The sequence below is a fragment of the Salvelinus alpinus genome, chromosome 7, assembly GCF_045679555.1.
Source record: "Salvelinus alpinus chromosome 7, SLU_Salpinus.1, whole genome shotgun sequence".
Taxonomy (NCBI): Eukaryota; Metazoa; Chordata; class Actinopteri; order Salmoniformes; family Salmonidae; genus Salvelinus; species Salvelinus alpinus.
The window spans coordinates 36,194,536-36,212,914 of record NC_092092.1 but is presented as its reverse complement, the minus strand read 5'-3'; the positions used below and the strand labels follow the sequence as shown (position 1 = coordinate 36,212,914).

At 41.4% G+C, this 18,379-nt stretch overlaps 1 protein-coding gene across 5 annotated transcripts in view; it reads left to right on the top strand.

Moving 5' to 3' along the window:
• Positions 1 to 18,379, top strand: part of LOC139580937 (1-phosphatidylinositol 4,5-bisphosphate phosphodiesterase epsilon-1-like) — an 85,652-nt gene that overhangs the window by 12,491 nt on the left and 54,782 nt on the right. For 4 of the 5 annotated variants that reach the window (XM_071410107.1, XM_071410108.1, XM_071410106.1 and 1 more), the window contains exon 3: positions 15,544 to 15,805. In XM_071410107.1, coding sequence (XP_071266208.1) covers positions 15,544 to 15,805 — 262 coding nt within the window. Of the gene's footprint in view, positions 1 to 15,543; positions 15,806 to 16,580; positions 16,950 to 18,379 lie in introns of those variants that run through there. The other variant, XM_071410110.1, reaches the window with a different exon arrangement.

The following is an 18,379-nucleotide window of genomic DNA, read 5'->3' as shown; positions in this document are numbered from 1 at the left end:
CGGGTACAAAAGTATCAATATCCACAATACAACGAGTCCTATGTCAACATAACCTGAATGACCGCTCAGCAAGGAAGAAGCCACTGCTCCAAAACCACCATTAAAAAAAGCCAGACTACGGTTTACAACTGCACATGGGGACAAAGATCATACTTTTTGGAGAAATGTCCTCGGGTCTGATGAAACAAAAATAGAACTGTTTGGCCATAATGACCATCGTTATGTTTGGAGGAAAAAGGGGGAGGCTTGCAAGCCAAAGAACACCATCCCAACCGTGAAGCACGGAAGCTTGGGGGTGGCAGCATCAGGTTGTTGGGGTGCTTTGCTGCAGGAGGGACTGGTGCACTTCACAAAATAGATGGCATCATGAGTAGGAAAATTGTGGATATATTGAAGCAACATCTCAAGACATCAGTCAGGAAGTTAAAGCTTGGTTGCAAATGAGTATTCCAAATGGACAATCACCCCAAGCATACTTCCAAAGTTGTGGTCAAATGGCTTGAGGACAACAAAGTCAAGGTATTGGAGTGGCCATCACAAAGCCCTGACCTCAATCCTATAGACAATTTGTGGGCAGAACTGAAAAAGCGTGTGCGAGCAAGGAGGCCTACAAACCTGACTCAGTTACACCAGATCTGTCAGGAGGAATCGGACAAAATTCATCCAATGTATTATGGGAAGCTTGTGGAAGGCTGCCCAAAACGTTTGACCCAAGTTAAACAATTTAAAGGCAATGCTACCAAATACTAATTGAGTGTATGTAAACTTCTGACTCACTGGGAATGTGATATACAAACTGAAATATATAATTCTCTCTACTATTATTCTGACATTTCACATTCTTAAAATAAAGTGGTGATCCTAACTGACTTTAGACCAGGAATATTTACTAGAATTAAATGTCAGGAATTGTGAAACTGAGTTTAAATGTATTTGGCTAAGGTGTATGTAAACTTCCAACTTCAACTGTGTGGATGTGTATAATAGTAATAATGACAATTACAACTACTGAATGAACACTTATTTTAACTTAATATAATACATCAATAAAATCAATTTAGTCTCAAATAAATAATGAAACATGCTCAATTTAGTTTAAATAATGCAAAAGCACCGTGTTGGAGAAGAAAGTAAAAGTGCAATATGTACCATGTAAAAATGCTAACGTTTAAGTTCCTTGCTCACAACATGAACATATGAAAGCTGGTGGTTCAATATTCCCAGTTAAGACGTTTTAGGTTGTAGTTATTATAGGAATTATGACGTGTCAACTATTCTCTCTATACCATTTGTATTTCGTATACCTTTGACTATTGGATGTTCTAATTGGCCCTTTAGTATTGCCAGCCTAATCTCAGGAGTTGATAGGCTTGAAGTCATAAACAGCGCTGTGAAGCAAGCATTGCTAAGAGCTGCTGGCAAACGCAGTAAAGTTTGAATGAATGCTTACGAGCCTGCTGCCGCCTACCACCGCTCAATCACACTGCTCTATCAAATCATACTTAATTATAATATAATAAACACAGAAATACGAGCCGTTGGTCATTAATATGGTCAAATCCGGAAACTATCATTTTGAAAACAAGACGTTTATTCTTTCAGTGACATATGGAACCGTTCGTATGTTATCAAACGGGTGGCAACCCGAAGTCTAAATATTGCTGTTACATTGCACAACCTTCAATGTTATGTTATTATGTAAAGTTCTGGCAAATCAGTTTGCAACGAGCCAGGCAGCCCAAACTGTTGCATATACCCTGACTCTGCGTGCAATGAACGCAAGAGAAGTGACACAATTTCCCTAGTTAATATTGCCTGCTAACATGAATTTATTTTAACTGCTAGCTAGCAACTTACCTTGGCTCCTTGCTGCACTCGCGTAACGGGTGGTCATCCTGCCACGAGGTTTCCTCGTGGAATGCAATGTAATTGGCCATAATCGACGCCCAAAAATGCTGATTACCGATTGTTATGAAAACTTGAAATCGGCCCTAATTAATCGGCCATGCCGAACTCTAGCAAGAACAGCTCAAATAAACAAAGAGAAACGACAGTCCATCATTACTTTAAGACATGAAGGTCAGTCAATCTGGAAAATGTAAAGGACTTCCAAAGTTTCTTCAAGTGCAGTCATAAAAACCATCAAGCGCTATGATGAAACCCGCTCTCATGAGGACCGCCACAGAAGATAAGTTCATTAGAGATAACTGCACCTCAGATTGCAGCCTAAATAAATGCTTCAGAGTTCAAGTAACAGACACATCGCAACATCAACTGTTCAGAGGAGACTGCGTGAATCAGGCCTTCATGGTCGAATTACTGCAAAGAAACAACTACTAAAGGACACCAATAGGAAGAGACTTGCTTGGGCCAAGAAACACGACAATGGACATTAGACCAGTGGAAATCTGTCAATTGGTCTGATGATTTGGCCAAATTTGAGATTTTTGGTTCCAACCTCTCTTTGTGAGACGCAGAGTAAGTGAACAGATGAGCTCTGCATGTGTCATTCCCACTGTGAAGCATGGAGGAGGTGGTGTGGGGGTGCTTTGCTGGTGACACTGTCAGTGATTTTATTTAGAATTCAATGCACACTTACCCAGCATGGCTACCACAGCATTCTGCAGCGATAAGCCATTCCATCTGGTTTACGCTTAGTGGGACGATCATTTGTTTTTCAACAGGACAATGACCCAAAACACATCTCCAGGTTGTTTCAGGGCTATTTGACCAAGAAGGAGAGTGATGGAGTGCTGCATCAGATGACCTCGCCTCCACAATCACCCACCCTCAACCCAATTGAGATGGTTTGGGATGAGTTCGACCGCAGAGTGAAGGAAAATCAGCCAACGGCTCAGCATATGTGGCTACTTTTGAATAATCTCAAATGTATTTAACACTTTTTTTTGGATACTACATGATTCCATATGTGTTATTTCATAGTTTTGATGTCTTCACTATTATTCTACAATGTATAAAATAGTAAATATATAACCCTTGAATGAGTAGGTGTGGTGAAACTTCTGACTGGTATTGTATGCCAAACAAACCATTGACTTCAAAGTTTAACAAACCATGCAACTCAATGCACAATGACTAATTTGAACAATTTACACAGTAAAAACTAAATTACTGGATAAAATGTGCAGATACAAAGTTAGCAGAATAAACTGAGGGAGATTTTATTGTAATTCTGTTACCAAACTTTTTACCTGCACAGTTCTTCCTGTAAATGTTTGTTTGTACAATTTTCTGTGGAATTTGTTAAAAATAGTCCTTGTGCATAGATTTCTATGGTTTGTTAAACTGTCAAATCAATAGTTTTTGTTTGGTGTACATTTTGTGAAGTGAAAAATCTAAGTCTCGGCGTAATTCCGTTACCATATATTTATATTTTTCGGGGATTGTACTTTTATCCCTTTTTCTCCCCAATTTGTAGTTAGTCTTGTCCCATCGCTGCAACTTCCCTATGGACTCGGGAGAGGCCGAGAGCCATGCGTCCTACGAAGCACGACCCCGCCAAGCCACATTGCTTCTTGACAATGTGTCGGAGGAAACACCGTCCAACTGGTGACCGAAGTCAGCTTGCAGGCGCCTGGCCCGCCACGAGTCGCTAGCACGTGACGGGACAAGGAAATCCCGGCCAGCCGCCAAACCCTCCCTTAACCCAGACGACTCTGGGCCAATTCTGCTCCGCCTCATAGGTCTCCTGGTCACGGCCGGCTGTGACGCAGCCTGGGATTGACCCCGGGGCTGTAGTGACGCCTCAAGCCTTAGACCGCTGCGCCACTCGGGAGGCCGACCATGAATGTGATTACCTGTAAAACACACTCCCAGCTCACGTACACCCAGGATCAAACATCTTCATGGCGAAGACAGTGCTTTTTGCTGTTTGCTTTTCAGGACTACCAATTAGACCGGACCGACTCCTTTAATTTCCCCCCTAAGCAGTTTTTCATGCCAACACTCATCATCTCTGTAAGTTTGCACATGTATAGCCTCCTGGCAACAGATGTTTTACTATTGGCCAGAGGGAATGACGAGAAGGGTAGGTTGCTTCTTGGAAAGTAGCATGTAAGAAAATAGGCCCACCCACTGGGGAGCCAGGCCCAGCCAATCAGAATGAGTTTTTCCCCACAATCAAATAATCCTCAGCCCCTGGGCTGGTGTGGTTACATGTGATCTGCCGTTGTGAGGCCGGTTGGATGTACTGCCATATTCTGTAAAACGACGTTGGAGGCGGCTTATTGAGAAATTAGCATTAATTTCTCTGGCAACAGCTTTGGTGGACATTCCTGCAGTCAACATGCCAATTGCACACTCCCTCAACTTGAGAAATCTGTGGCATTGTGTTCTGTGACAAAACTGCACAGTGGCCTTTTATTGTCCCCAGAACAAGGTGCACCTGTGTAATGATCATGCTTCTTGATATGTCACACCTGTCAGGTGGATGGATTATCTTGGCAATGGAGAAATGTTCACTAACCCGGATGTAAATGCAGGTGTGCACAAAATTTGAGGGACGCTTTTTGTGCTTATGGAAAGTTTCTGGCATTTTTTTAATTTCAGCTCATGAAACATGGGAAAAACACTGTTGCATTTATATTTTTGTTCAGTATAGATGGCACACAGCTCTTATATTAAAGTATGTTAATAAAATGATAGGCTTTGCAGTTTTACCTTATTGAGTGGGATTTCCGACAGGATCTGACTAATATAGCGATTGCGTTATTGAAATCTGAACTTTGACATGTGTTAAATACACACACAATTCTCATTATCTGGGGTCTTTTTCAGTCTTGGCTCGGCTGAACTCCCCTTAACTACAGTCTGCAGTTTGATTCACAAAAACAACAGTCCTGACTAACCTTCATGGCCGTATCACTTCCTGTCTGTTGGGTGTCAGGAGAGCAGAATGACAGGATTCGCTGATAAGGACACTCACTAGCACACCACTGTCACTTGCGAGAGAGACTCTATGGCCTTACTCATAAGAAAAGTATGAAAAAACAGGGATAGGAGTCAGTAGTATCAGCGCTGATCAGTTGTAGCTTCCTGCTTCCATGAACCTAATCTTTGAATACAAAATCTTAGGGGCTCTGATGTTTGACAAACTCTGATTTAGATGACGTGTAATAGATTAGGAAATTAGAAAGATATGTGCGTGGACTGGACACACACACAGTAAAGTCCAATAGTACTCCTAATTAGCTTTCAATACAGGAAGTCCTCAGGGTCTTGGACCATCACTAGGCCACTGAATAGCTGATTTGTAGAGGCAGGTGGTAGAGCCATTCTCTACCTGCTCCATAGCAGTATGTTGTGCTATTCTAGTGGCATGTGACGAGGCGGCGTGTTTTTGTCCCAGTTGGGTGATGCGGTTTAGGCAGAGATTAGGGGAGTGTAATACTTCAGTTTGTCCAGATGCTCTTCTACACAAAAAAGGGTGAGAAGTAAACACATCACTATTTGAGGAATCTCCTGGTTCTCTAGGATTGCCTGGGGCTTTGTTTTGAGGAAGGACCTTCAGCTAGCCTATCCGTAAGACACATCTGCACTGCATATTTATTTCCTTATCTATTGATTGAGTCAATGATGCCCTGTAGTGTGACTGTTTTTAAAAGGATTTTGATGGAACTGTGATCATGCAATCTTCATTCTGCCAGTCACTCTGTTTAGGAAACATCCTAAATATGCAAGATAATTTATCATAGAGGCCCCATGACGTATTGTACTTGTGTGAGTACAGTACTGATGTGGGACCCCCCAGCTCATCTACTGTGGGAAAATGGCAGAGGTCCAGAAAGAACATCCCTCTTGTCATGTCCTGTGGAGAGCTTTGGTGTGTGTGTGTTAGAGGCTGGAGGAATATGGTTCATTAAACTACTGCCTAAGGGTGTGTATCCTCCACCCTGGTCAGTGTTTCTTTAGTCATTACATACATACCTCATCAACTGGAGCATCGCAGTTGCTCGTCACTCACATGTTACCAAAATGACACAGTACATTATTTACCATTCATTTCCACTGGGCAGAACATAATCTGAAACACAGCCCAATAAATGTATCCAGCAAGCTTGTAGAGTCACAATCTTGATGTAGTAGTTGTGTGCTAGTAAAATGGGACCAAATACTAAACTTTTGACTAAATGTAATACTGTAAGTGAATTTGTCTAAATACTTATGACCCCTTCAAATGGGGGTACTAGATATATAAAGTGCTTTGATTTCCAAACGGTTAAACAGATACAGCTGTCTTCAGAACATATTCACACCCCTTGACATTTTCCACATTTTGTTGTGTTAAAATTGATCAAATTGAGATTTTGGCCCTGGCCTACACACAATACCCCAATGCAGAATTATGTTTTTAGAAATGTTTATGAATTAGTAAAAAATTAAAAGCTGAAATGTCTGGAGTCAGTAAGTACTCAACCCCTTTTGTTATGGCAAGCCTAAATAACTTCAAGAGTAAAAATTTGCTTAACAAGTCAGATAATTTGCAATAATAGTGTTTAACCTGATTTTTGAATGACTACCTCTTTACCTCACACATAGTTACTTGTAAGGTCCCTCAGTTGAGCAGTGAATTTCAAACACAGATTCAAACACCAGGCAGGGCACCTATTGGTATATGGGTAAAAAAAAAAAAAAAGCAGACATTGAATGTCCCTTTTGAGCATGGTGAAGTTATTAATTACACTTTGGATGGTGTATCAATACACCCATTCACTACAAAGATACAGGCTTCCTTCCTAACTCTGTTACCATAGATGAAGAAAACCACTTGGGGATTTCACCATGAGGCCAATTAAACAGTTACGGAGTTTAATGGTTCTGATGGATCAAAAACAGTTGACTCCACAATACTAACCTAATTTATAGAGTGAAAGGGAAACCTGTACAAACTAAAAATATTCCAAAACATGCATCCTTTTTACAACAAAGCACTGTAGTACTGCAACAAATGTGGCAAAGCTCATTGACTTTGGCAGCGATTACAGCTGTTAAAGGTGATTCTAACATGTATTAACTCCAAGGGGTTGAATACTTATCTAATCAAGATGAGTTATTTTTCATGAATTGTTAACCAATATAATTTGTTCCACTTTGACAGAGTATTTTGTGTAGATTGTTGTCAAACAAGGACAAATCAATTTTAAACCCACTTTGTAACACAACAAAATGTGGAGAAAGTCAAAGGGTGTGAATATTCTCTGAAAGCACTGTAACAAGCAACCTCTAGTACAATATGTTGGCTTTTAACTAGAGAGATTTTACAAGTCATTTGATTTAGTAAATAGAATTGAGTACCTAATTGAATTGATGGTTGTTTACAAGAGCACAGGCTGAGTTCTCGTAAGCCAGCAGCATGGCTGCTATTGGGCGCCATCTAGTGACAGCAGGCAGTATTTTTGGATGACTTCTCAAGTTTTGCTGGCATTTGAAAATGTAGATTGTGAAAGAACTGGCCCCAAGGCAGATTTCTTGGTCATTATGGAATTGGAATATCCAGTTAGCTATCAGCTGTTTCCTGTCCTTCCTTTACTTGGATAAACGTGGTTTTGTGTGTATGAACAGTGAACACCGTTAGGGTGAGGCTGTATAGTGTAAGTATTGCCTCAGCCTGATACTCCTTATGCTTTATCAGTTCATTTTATCAGCAGATTTTAGGCTCCTTTATTCAACATTGTGATCTAGTCTGTTAGCGTACTTTCATCACATGGTGGCAGTACTTATGTAATCTGAACCAGAACCTCGGCTCCTCAATCGCTCCATGGAAACTAAAGGAATACCTCCCCTCCTAAAATGATTGCGTGAATAGTCTATATCGTCACCATATCAAGGGAATAGTGTTCAACGTATTGAAGCGTGTTGTACCTAATATTATTACAGTAGTGCATTTCATTTGACAAAGTATTGATCAAAGGCATTGATGTGTAAGCAAGTCCTTTGTTCATGGGATCACTTAAGTGCTTACAAAGCATGGAATGGATGAGTTTTCCCACTTGAATTAAGTGGATGGACTAAGGGTCTGTGTTTAGGTAAATGTCTTCACCTCCTGCCACACAGCTACTGATGATGGAGGTTGCAAGACAAAAAAACAAGTGAAAAATATGAAAATATGTTCATTTGGGGTCAGGGTTAGTATAGGCTTTTGAATTCTGAATATATAATTTGAACAGAAAAGCTGAAACGTAATGGCTTATGGTGGACATTGTGTGACATTCCGTGTTGCAGTGTGAACAAAGTGTCAGAAAGCATTTCAACAGAACGAAAGCTGACATTTAAGGGTATTTTCTAAAGGTTTCTCATGCCAAATGTGGGCATAGCTGGCTAATGACCAGGATCAAGTGGTCCGACGTCCCAGGGTGGCATGTTCATCAGCTTCCCACAGTCTCAGGGGGCATTAGTGGGCAGCCATATTGCATGGATGGAGAGATGATTGGCCCACACACTTTATTATCAGAGACTTGCTTTAATTAGACATACCAAATAGGTTACTAAATAAACATAAAATAGTGTGAACAATCTGTTAAACTTTGTGCCTTGAAGCCCCCCCCCCCCCCCCCTCACCAGATAGCATATGAACGCACCATGGTGAATTTTTTTAGAATTACAGGAAATGAGCTGTTTTTTTTGTTGTATAATAGCCTGTGATTTAGCTATAAAACTGCACATCTTTCTCTCTTCTCCATGGCAATACGTGTAGAATTGCAGGAAATTTGCTTTACAACAGCAGCATTTTGTCTTTGCTCCATTTGCAAAATGTGTAAAATTGTAGGATGTTAACTGTCACACAAAATGTGCAGTACGCCACTGCAAGTTCTTAACCCTGTGATTTTCAGGAAGGTGCATCTCCAACATCGGTGTTATCAGACAGCTTGTTCTGTTAAAGGAAAACCTAGATTGTCATTTTTAAGCGTGTTCAGATCAGGGGAACTTGTGGATACCACTTTTATGTCTCGGCGTGCAGTAAGGGAAAAGGGGGATACCTTAGTCAGTTGTACAACTGAATGCCTTCAACTGAAATGTTTCTTCCGCATTTAACTCAACACCTCTGAATTAGAGAGGTGGCCTTAATCGACATCCACGTCTTCGTCTGTATCACAACTAAAGTAGCCCAAAAAAATCTTAAAATAAGGCACATTAGTCCGCTTTACAATGGGTGTTGAGCCTAACTGGCATACATATGCAGCAAGTTTGGGGGAGAGAATTTTCACCATTTTTAAAAATGGACCTTTTTATAATAAAAGCATTATGTATTAATACATTTTTGCGGTCACTTTTGTTCCATTAGAAAACACCATACTCAATCTTTCTTATAGCCTACTATCGTGTGCGCATTGCTGCGCTTATAATGTGAAGAAATAAACTTAGGCTATCAACATTTTAAGCTAAACGTTTTGATCTGTTGCGTCAGCCTCATAGCGTATTTTGATGCTAGTGGTTGTAATAATTTGGAATCTATCGCATCACACAACTGTCCCAGACTGTTTTGGAATATTTATTTCTCGCACATAATAGAATAGGTGATTTATTTATTTATTTTCCTATGGGGGATAGTAGATTGACATAGGCTAGTGCTTTTGCTGTTCGTTTAGGCCGACTCATTTTGTTGGCTGACGAATGGTAAATGTGGACAGTTCTTCCAATATGCTCCGCAGAATTGGATAAGGACGCGCACAGTTGTCCTCACTTGTCTGTCTTCACTTGTAGCCTGTGAGAAAGACCCGATCACATCACATGACAGAACCATGTGAGTGAGCGGTGCTTCGGCACACAGCGGGGAGAAGGGAATTATAACGGCCACTTGCCACAAAATGCATGATTTTATTAGGGGGATTATGGCCACACAAAGGGGATGCAGCCGGGAAATTGTAAGTGAGAGACTGAAGTGTGTACAGCCTGCGCAAAAAAACAAAGCAGAGCTCATGCCTTTAATGTTGACCATGAGTGGAAGTTAAGCAAGCGAGCAAGCATTTTAGTCAAGTAGTCTAGGACATAAAAAAAACAATTGTGTACTGTATGACAGAGTGATACTGTTTCGTCAACATGAAAGGGAGGATGGCATTGGTGTTTTTCTACTTGCACGAACGCGCGCAGACGCAATATGCTTTGTGGACTTTGCTGGACAGTGGTTGCTATCTGGTTTTGTGATACATCAAAGGTGTGGTTTAATTTATTATGCCACTGTCTTGGCCTTTTAAGAATATAGATCACGGTCGCAAGGCATGTAAATTAACAGGTTATAGAGCAAGCAACGCAGTTATCACAACCCAGGTTGTAATATGGCTTAAAACAAAATTAGGGTGGGGGCGGGGTGATTGGCTTCCCCAGTGATTTTACCCACGTACCGCTACTGACTGTCAGCAACGGATGTGGCTGAAATAGGTGAATTCACTCATTTGAAGGGGTGTCCACATACTTTTGGGTATATATAGTGTTTAATGTGGCAGATATAATCGTGACATTTATAGGGCAATAACAGGTACATTGCTCATTAGAAGATAGCAGACTAGGCCTCCCGAGTGGTGCAGTGGTCTAAGACACTACATCGTAGTGCTTGAGGCATCACTACTGACCCGGGTTTGTTCCCAGGCTGTGTCACAACCGGCCGTGACCGGGAGTCCCGTAGGGCATCACACAATTGGTCCAGCTTCGTCCGGGTTAAGGGAGGGTTTTGCCGGGGGGGGCTGTACTTGGTTCATCGCACTCTAGCGACTCCTTGTGGCGGGCCGGGCACCTGCAAGCTGACCTCGGTCGTCAGTTGAACAGTGTTTCCTCCAACACATTGATGCAGCTGGCTTCCGGGTTAAGCTGGCGGGTGTTAAGGTCATGTTTCGGAGGACGCATGACTCGATCTTCACCTCTCCCGAGTCCATTGGGGAGTTGTAGCAAGGAGACAAGATTGTCATTGGGGAGAAAAAGGGGGTTAAAAAAATGTAAATGTATAAAATAAAAAAAAGATTGCAGGTCTGCTAAGTACTAAACCTTACTGTATTGAAAGGTTACTTTCTCTTGTACACTATAGACTTTTAAGAAATCCCAAGTAGCCTACTGGGTATATGGAATACTGTAAGTATGTGAAATGTAGCAGAGGGCCAGCTAGATAAGACATGAGAACGGGTTGACGAGATGGTGTAGTTCTGTAGTGCTGGGAGCCTGGTAATAATGGGTTCCAGGTTGAGTCTGGAGGGAACCAACTGCTTTCTCTCAACTCTTACAGTTCTCTCTAGGCTGTGGGGTTTAACACGCTCTGTTACTCAATGTGACTCTACACCAGAACATAGTTAGGGTTTCTTGTGCAATTTGTTTGGGGTTTAGAACAATAGCTTGTTGTTTTAAAGGCCCAGTGCAGTCAAAAACGTGTCTTGCCCAGTGCAGTCCACACATGTATTGTAGTTGTAATAATTGTTTCTGTGATGATAATGCCTTTTTAGTGTACCAGCTGTCTGAAAAGACCACCTGAAATGTCTGCCTGTTTAGGTGGGATGGAGTTTTGGCCAGCCTGTTTAATTAGTTATTAGACCAATAAGAAAGAGTTCCAAACCTCTCTGCCAATAACGGCTAGTTTTCACTCCGACAGTCCTAGCAAATTTTTGCAGGAGAAATTGCTCTCTGCTTAGAAGCTATTTTTGATTCTGTTACATTTTAATTGAAAACAATCACTTAATTGTTAGACAGAAATGATTTGATATTGAGAAACTGCTGCATTGGGCCTGTAAGTCGCCTCGCTCACACTCAAGCTCACGCACTCTCACAACATGCACACACACGCCAATTAAGCCTGAACTTGTACAGTTGTGTTGGTAGAGGCAGTGGTGTGAAGTACTTAAGTAAAAATTATTTAAGAACTAAAGTAGTTTTTTGTGGTACCTTTACTATTTATATTTTTGACTACTTTTACTCCACTACATTCCTAAAGAAAATAATGTACCTTTTTTTTACTCCCTACATTTTCCCTGACGCCCAGAGGTACTTGTTACATTTTGAATGCTTAGCAGGACAGAAAATTGTTAAATTCACACACTTATCAAGAGAACATCCCTGGTCATCCCTACTGCCTCTGATCTGGGGTATTCACTAAACACAAATGCTTTGTTTGTAAATTTATGTCTGTTTGTAAGTGTTGGAGTGTGCCCCTGGCTATCCGTTAAAAAAATGCAAAAAAAATATAAGAACATTGTGCCGTCTGGTTTGTCTAAGATAAGGATTTTTATTTTTTTATTATTCATAGTTTTCATACTTAACTATATTTTAGCAATTACATTTACTTTTGATACTTAAGTATATTTAAAACCAAATACATTTAGACTTTTACTGAAGTAGTATTTTACTGGGTGACTTCCACTTTTACGTGAGTCATTTTCTATTAAGGTATCTTAAGTATTACAATTGGGTACTTTTTCCATCACTGGGTAGGGGAGGGTCTGCCCCTGGATTCGTAAACAGCTACTTGTGAAATTCAACGGGGGATAGTGATCTTTCCTAGAGGATAAGAGCAGTGCAAGTTTTTTTTATGTTCATAGTTTCCAGGAGAGGAAACGGTACCTTCTTCTGGATCTTTCCCTGAGCCTTTTACATAGCCTAGTTACCTAGTTCTGTTTTAAAAAGAACATCACTCCTTTATCTGGAAAGGTATTCAGCCTCTTTTTGTATTTTACTTAGCTATCTTTTTATTTTGTTTTCAAGCATAGGTTTACAGTACAGTAATTTATCATAGTGTGTGGAGACAGCATTATCAGCATCATTATTATTGTCTACCCATTCCCCAAATACCTTGAGTCAGTGTGTGTGATCTCTGACAGTAGCGGGGTCTGTGTCGCTGCATGTCCAGCCACCGTACCCTTTCCCAACCACTGGAGTGTCAGTACTACATGTCTGTGCTATGTGTAGTCAATCAGTATTATGGTATTGGTGAAGTAAGTATGGTGGCTATCAGCCTCTCTAAACAGCATGGATTGCTGTGTTCAGTAGGCCCAAGCCAGCTCTGCTTTCCAAGATAAGAGGACGAGGCCTTGCCATAAAATATTTAGTTAGTGCTGGAAAAAGTCTAGACATCCAGTGAAGGAACTACAAACATTACCTTGTGAAGACACAGGAAGAGCGGTGGACAGGAGTTTGGGAGAGGCTCTCTGTCGCCCGGAAAGACAATATAAAATAGGCTTGTCAGTTATTGACTTTGACTAGAGTGGATGACTGCCTGCCGTTCTCTCAGATTGTCCTCATGTTCTAACCTCTATAGTAGGAGAATGACATACTCGTCTGTGCTTAGGTCTCTGGATCGGTTGGTTTACGCTGTCTGGATGGACGGCTTATTTATCTTTATGCTGAGATACTGTACCTGACTAGCTGTAGTATAGAGCAGACTGACGCTGTAATATAGACCAGGTTGTCTCTATACTGTAACCGAGAGGGTCATTCTTGAGGGTGGTCTGGTCTGCAAGGGGTGACATGGGGAACCTGTCATTTGGTACTGGAGCATACGAGACGCTGTCTCTTTTAACCCTTTAAAGAGTTAGCTGGTATGAGATCTGGCACTAGCGCGTCCAATAGTGTCTGTTCCAACTCCTGTGGAGTTAGCTGGGATGTATCTGCCTAACTGGATCATGACTGGCTATTTTATGCAGTAGAAACTTTCTTATTGCTTTTTTTTTTGGCATGAACATTTTGTGCTCGTGTGTGTGTGTGTGTGTGGACGTTGTTCAGAAAAATAAGTGGCAGTTATTGGGCGTGCGCTGTCTGTGTCCTGCACGGCTCTATCGAAACTGGTTGATATTACTACATGTGCTGTAAAAGAAAGAGTTGTTTGACACGAGGCAGAACAACATCAAGTGGACAACCCACTGCCTATAGTTTCAGTTGGTTGGTTGGTTTTCTTGCATGTATCTGCTTCTGCAATGCAGGCCACAAAGTCACAGCAGCTTTGCAACTAGCCAATGTGGTGACTGGCTGCTTTAGCCTAATTGTGTGTAGCCTGGTAGATTTCAGGCTGGTGGATGCCGGGTCATGGCTTCTGGCCTGCTTTTATCATAAAACAGGAAGTTTTTGCCCTTTTTCTTCAACATTGGGGCTTTCTGTTAGTCAGACATGGGTTCAAATGCTACTTGAAATACTTGAGTGTTGGATTTAGCCTGCTTGGAGTGCCAGGTGTGCACTTTTGGGACTATTCTATTGGTTACATTGCAAGAGGCAAGACCAATCAAGTACAGCTAATATATCTTTTATGATTTTAAATCGTATTTGAACCTAGGTCTGGTTAAAAAGGACAAGACTAACCAGACATGATTTATTACATATACAGTGTCACACTGTAGCCCCTGACCATCAGAATTGTCCTTGTATTCTTGAACAGATCAGACAACTGTATATTTATGTAAAAGCTGTGTGATGTAGGTTTCTGTGGCAATCAAATAGAGAGGCAGAAATGAGAACCAGCTAATTGACTTGCTAAGTATTAAAGAGTAGGGTTCCCCAATTACATTCAGCTGCGGGCCAGTAGTATTTGACAAAAACAGAATTTCCAACCTTAATTACATTAGGATACGATCACATATGCCTCCATTTATGCATGGGAATACTTTGGAACATTTTCTAAATTCAAATCACTTTCAGCTGATTTCTTAGTGATTTTTAGACTTATGTCCAACAATTTTGTTTACAGAAATTTTGTTCATACAAATTTGGGGGCCAAATAAAATCACCGGGCCTCCTATTGGGGAACCCTGTTATAGAGGGTCTTATCCTGGTTGATGTGGCTTTAAAGAGGCAAGGATGATGTTATTGAAGTAATGATATTGAAACATGATCTACCTGATTATTTCAGGATTTCTGTTATGAATATTTATTCAGCCATTTCTTAATACATTCAAAACCAACATGCAGTTCACAAAATCAAACGGTCTTGCTGTCTCTCCTAAGGAGATTTGAAAGTATTCAGTGCTGCTCTGACTTCAAAGGTCTGTGAATTGACCTAACGGAGCACAATGTTCCATTCCCTTATATCATGCTGTCTCCAGAGTTGACAACCTAAACTACAGTCTGGCAATAGTGCAGCTCCTGCTCAGGCCCTCCATTCAAACCGTTGGATCCAGTCCATCCTCTTTCATATTGTCACCACCTGAGTGTGCTGTAGATCTTGTGAAGAGCAGGGACGAAGTAGCAGGGTCCTTTTGCTCAGAGGAAGGGCTAGTAAATGGTTTTCCTGAAACCGCCTGGCAGAATAGTGCTCCAGGGTTACTAATGGCAGCTGGTTTCACAGAACTGTTTTCAGAGTGAGATGAAGTGCTCTTGGAAGAGACTGAAATGAATTGGGAAGAGGTGGCCGGCCACTAAGGTCAAGCTGTTGCTTTAGACGGTTTCCTCTGATCCTTTTGGACAACATTATAAAAACATCCAGATTTGTTTTCTTCACGTTTTACATAACTCTAGGTCAATTTTAAGATTGCCAGGATTAGATGTGTTAAAGTTAGTGTGTCACTTTAACACCTTGTTTATACCAAAGTCTCGATAAATACATTTCTTCTCTTCTGTCCACAGATCCACCATGTGCTGAAAGTTGACAACCTGGTCCACCCATGCAGGAAGCTCCTAGCCTTTGCCAGATGTGTGTGTCTTAGGGTGGAATGGCCTCCCTACCTCTGCCCGGCTCAGCCTAGGTACGGGTACCGGGCCAGCTCCCAGAAGACCTCGGTGTATGCCTGTCTGACCGGGGCCCTGCTGGAGGCCACCGCCGCCATCGGGGCCCGCACTGCTCTGCCCAGAGTCACCGTGTGCTCCACTGGCCACGCCATGCTCAAAGGTAAGAGGGGGTGGGTTATAAAGGACGCAGTGTGGCGCAGTGCTCTAAGGTACGGCATCTCAGTGCTAGAGGCGTCACTACAGACCCTGGTTCGATTCCAGGCTGCATCACAACCGGCTGTGATTGGGAGTCCCATAGGGCGGCACACAATTGGCCCAGCATCGTTAGGGTTTGGCCGGGGTAGGCCGTAATTGTAAATAAGAATTGGTTCTTAACTGACTTGCCTATTTAAATAAAGGTTAAATCATGTTGAGGATGTAAGCGAATAAAAGTTACTCCAAAATAACACACTAAATCATTTCTTTTGGGCAATAAATAATTTGTAACAACTAAAATTAACTGCAAATGCATCCAACAAGTGTGGAGAGTCACAAGCTTGATATAGTTGAATACTGCATTTGACTACATTTATTTATACAAATCCTTAGGGGTGTCAATTGTGACCACCTCCCTTTTTGAGAAAAATAAATCAACTTGTTAAACAAAATCTATTTTTCTGGGCAATTGTATTAGTATAATATAATTTCAAATTTTATTGGAGCATAAAATATAGCTCGCTATTTGAATATTGTATTTTATAAGGTCATTATTGCTTTATCAAGGGTGTCAATTTCGTACCCCACTGTATATCTGAAAACCATTTTACAACCACCAATAAATCAACGGAACACTTCTTTTCTCAGTGATTTCCCTCCCCTTTGAAATGAGTCATACTGAGCTTTTAGCCTACGTGTTTAGATACTTGACTCCCTCTTTAGACGGACACAGCCTTCATATGCAAGCTGCTCACACAGAGAGGAGCATGGGTGAGAGGAGAGGGAGGAGTGTAGGGGCTATGTGTTTCTGTGTGTGAGTCGGGGGGTTGTGGGCTGGCTGCAGGTGTTGCTGCGCATGGTTGAGAGAGCGTCACCTCGGGGAGCAGCAGAGAAACGAGAGCTGGAGAGGAGCTGCCGCCCCTGGGCTGCTTAAATGTGGACAAGTGCACATCGCCGGTGCTGTGTGAACAACCACTGAGCTAACAGTAACGATAGGGCTGCTCCCGCCGGCCGCGGCTCAGCCATGAAGCACTCCCACAGGATGGAACTAAATTGTGAAGACAGACGGGATTGCTTTAATGCTTTAATCTTATGGAATTAACTTTACTGTGAGTGGGTGGACTATACTGTACGGTCAGTGTGTGGAGGCTCTCTTCACTTAAGTTACCTATCTGCCTGCCCCTGCACCTATAGCCAACTCCTGTGGTTTGTCACTTGCCTGTGTGACTAGTCTCCACAGGCTGATTTCTGTCTCCAGTGCTGTCACTGACTGTTGCTACTCCTGTCGGTCTGTCCGTAGCTAGTTTATCAGGACTGTTTTAAACAAAGTTTTCTGCAATTCTACGTATTTTTCAATGGGACGAAGTAATTTTTGCAGTTTTAAAGCTACAGTGCCTTCAGAAAGTATTCATACTCCTTATTCCACATTTTATGTTACTGCCTGAATTCAAAATTGATTAAATAGATTTTTCGCACTCATATACACAATACACCATAATGACAAAGTGAAAACATGTTTTTTTTAAAATGTTTGCAAATTTATTGAAAATGAAATACAGAAATATCTAACTTACCTAAGTATTCACACCCCTGAGTCAATACATGTTAGAATTATCTTTGGCAGCGGTTATAGCTGTGAGTCTTTCTGAGTAAGTCTCTTAAGCGCATTGCACACCTGGGGCTTAATGTATCAATATTGCGTAGAAACTATTCTAAAATACTACTTACGAACTGAATTTAGAATGTTCGTATGCATAGAAAACATGTGATTTTATGTAACAATCCTATAAGCACACTGGTAGAAGATAACCATTGATAAACACCAATTATTCTCAGTGCTCATGCGCGACCTTGGCTATTTGCATTTTGAAACGCCCCTAATTAACCATATATGGTCAATCATCCCTTTAAAGCCTGTGGGGAATATACAGCCCTGTACCATGAAATACAGTGTCGCAACCAAAAAAAACACTACGATTTAGTTTTCTTTTCGGAGACTGAAAAAGAGGAGCTGGTGTCAGAGATTGAGTACAACCGAAGGGTTTGGCTTCTCAGTTGTGGCTTGACCAGTAAAACTATAAACATAGCTGCAAAAAAAAGACCATTAAGACGAATAGTTTGTTTAGAAATGGCAAATATACTTCAAATGAGTAGGCAACACTCGCCAAAAAAGCCATCCCTCCTCAACAGCTCCCTCCTGTAGGCATGTAGGCCAACATTACTGTTCTGCTGAATGAACGAGTTGTGCGTACCACCTTGCCACCACATTCAGCAGCGTCTTTTGCGCGTCACATAACCGATCACCTGCACATTAAGAGTGGAAGCCTTTTCTGTTCGTGTAGTTTAACTCGTTTTGCGATGGTGCTTTTATAGATGTGGGTGCCGTTTATTGCTCTGTTCATATTTCGGAACGCATTGACGGAAAAGAACCCCCTCTTGACTTCAACCTGTTGTGTGATGATGTATGGAAATTGTGATGATGTATGGAAATTGTATGTTAGCGCAAAATCAGTCAAAAATGTAACTAGGCCACTCAGGA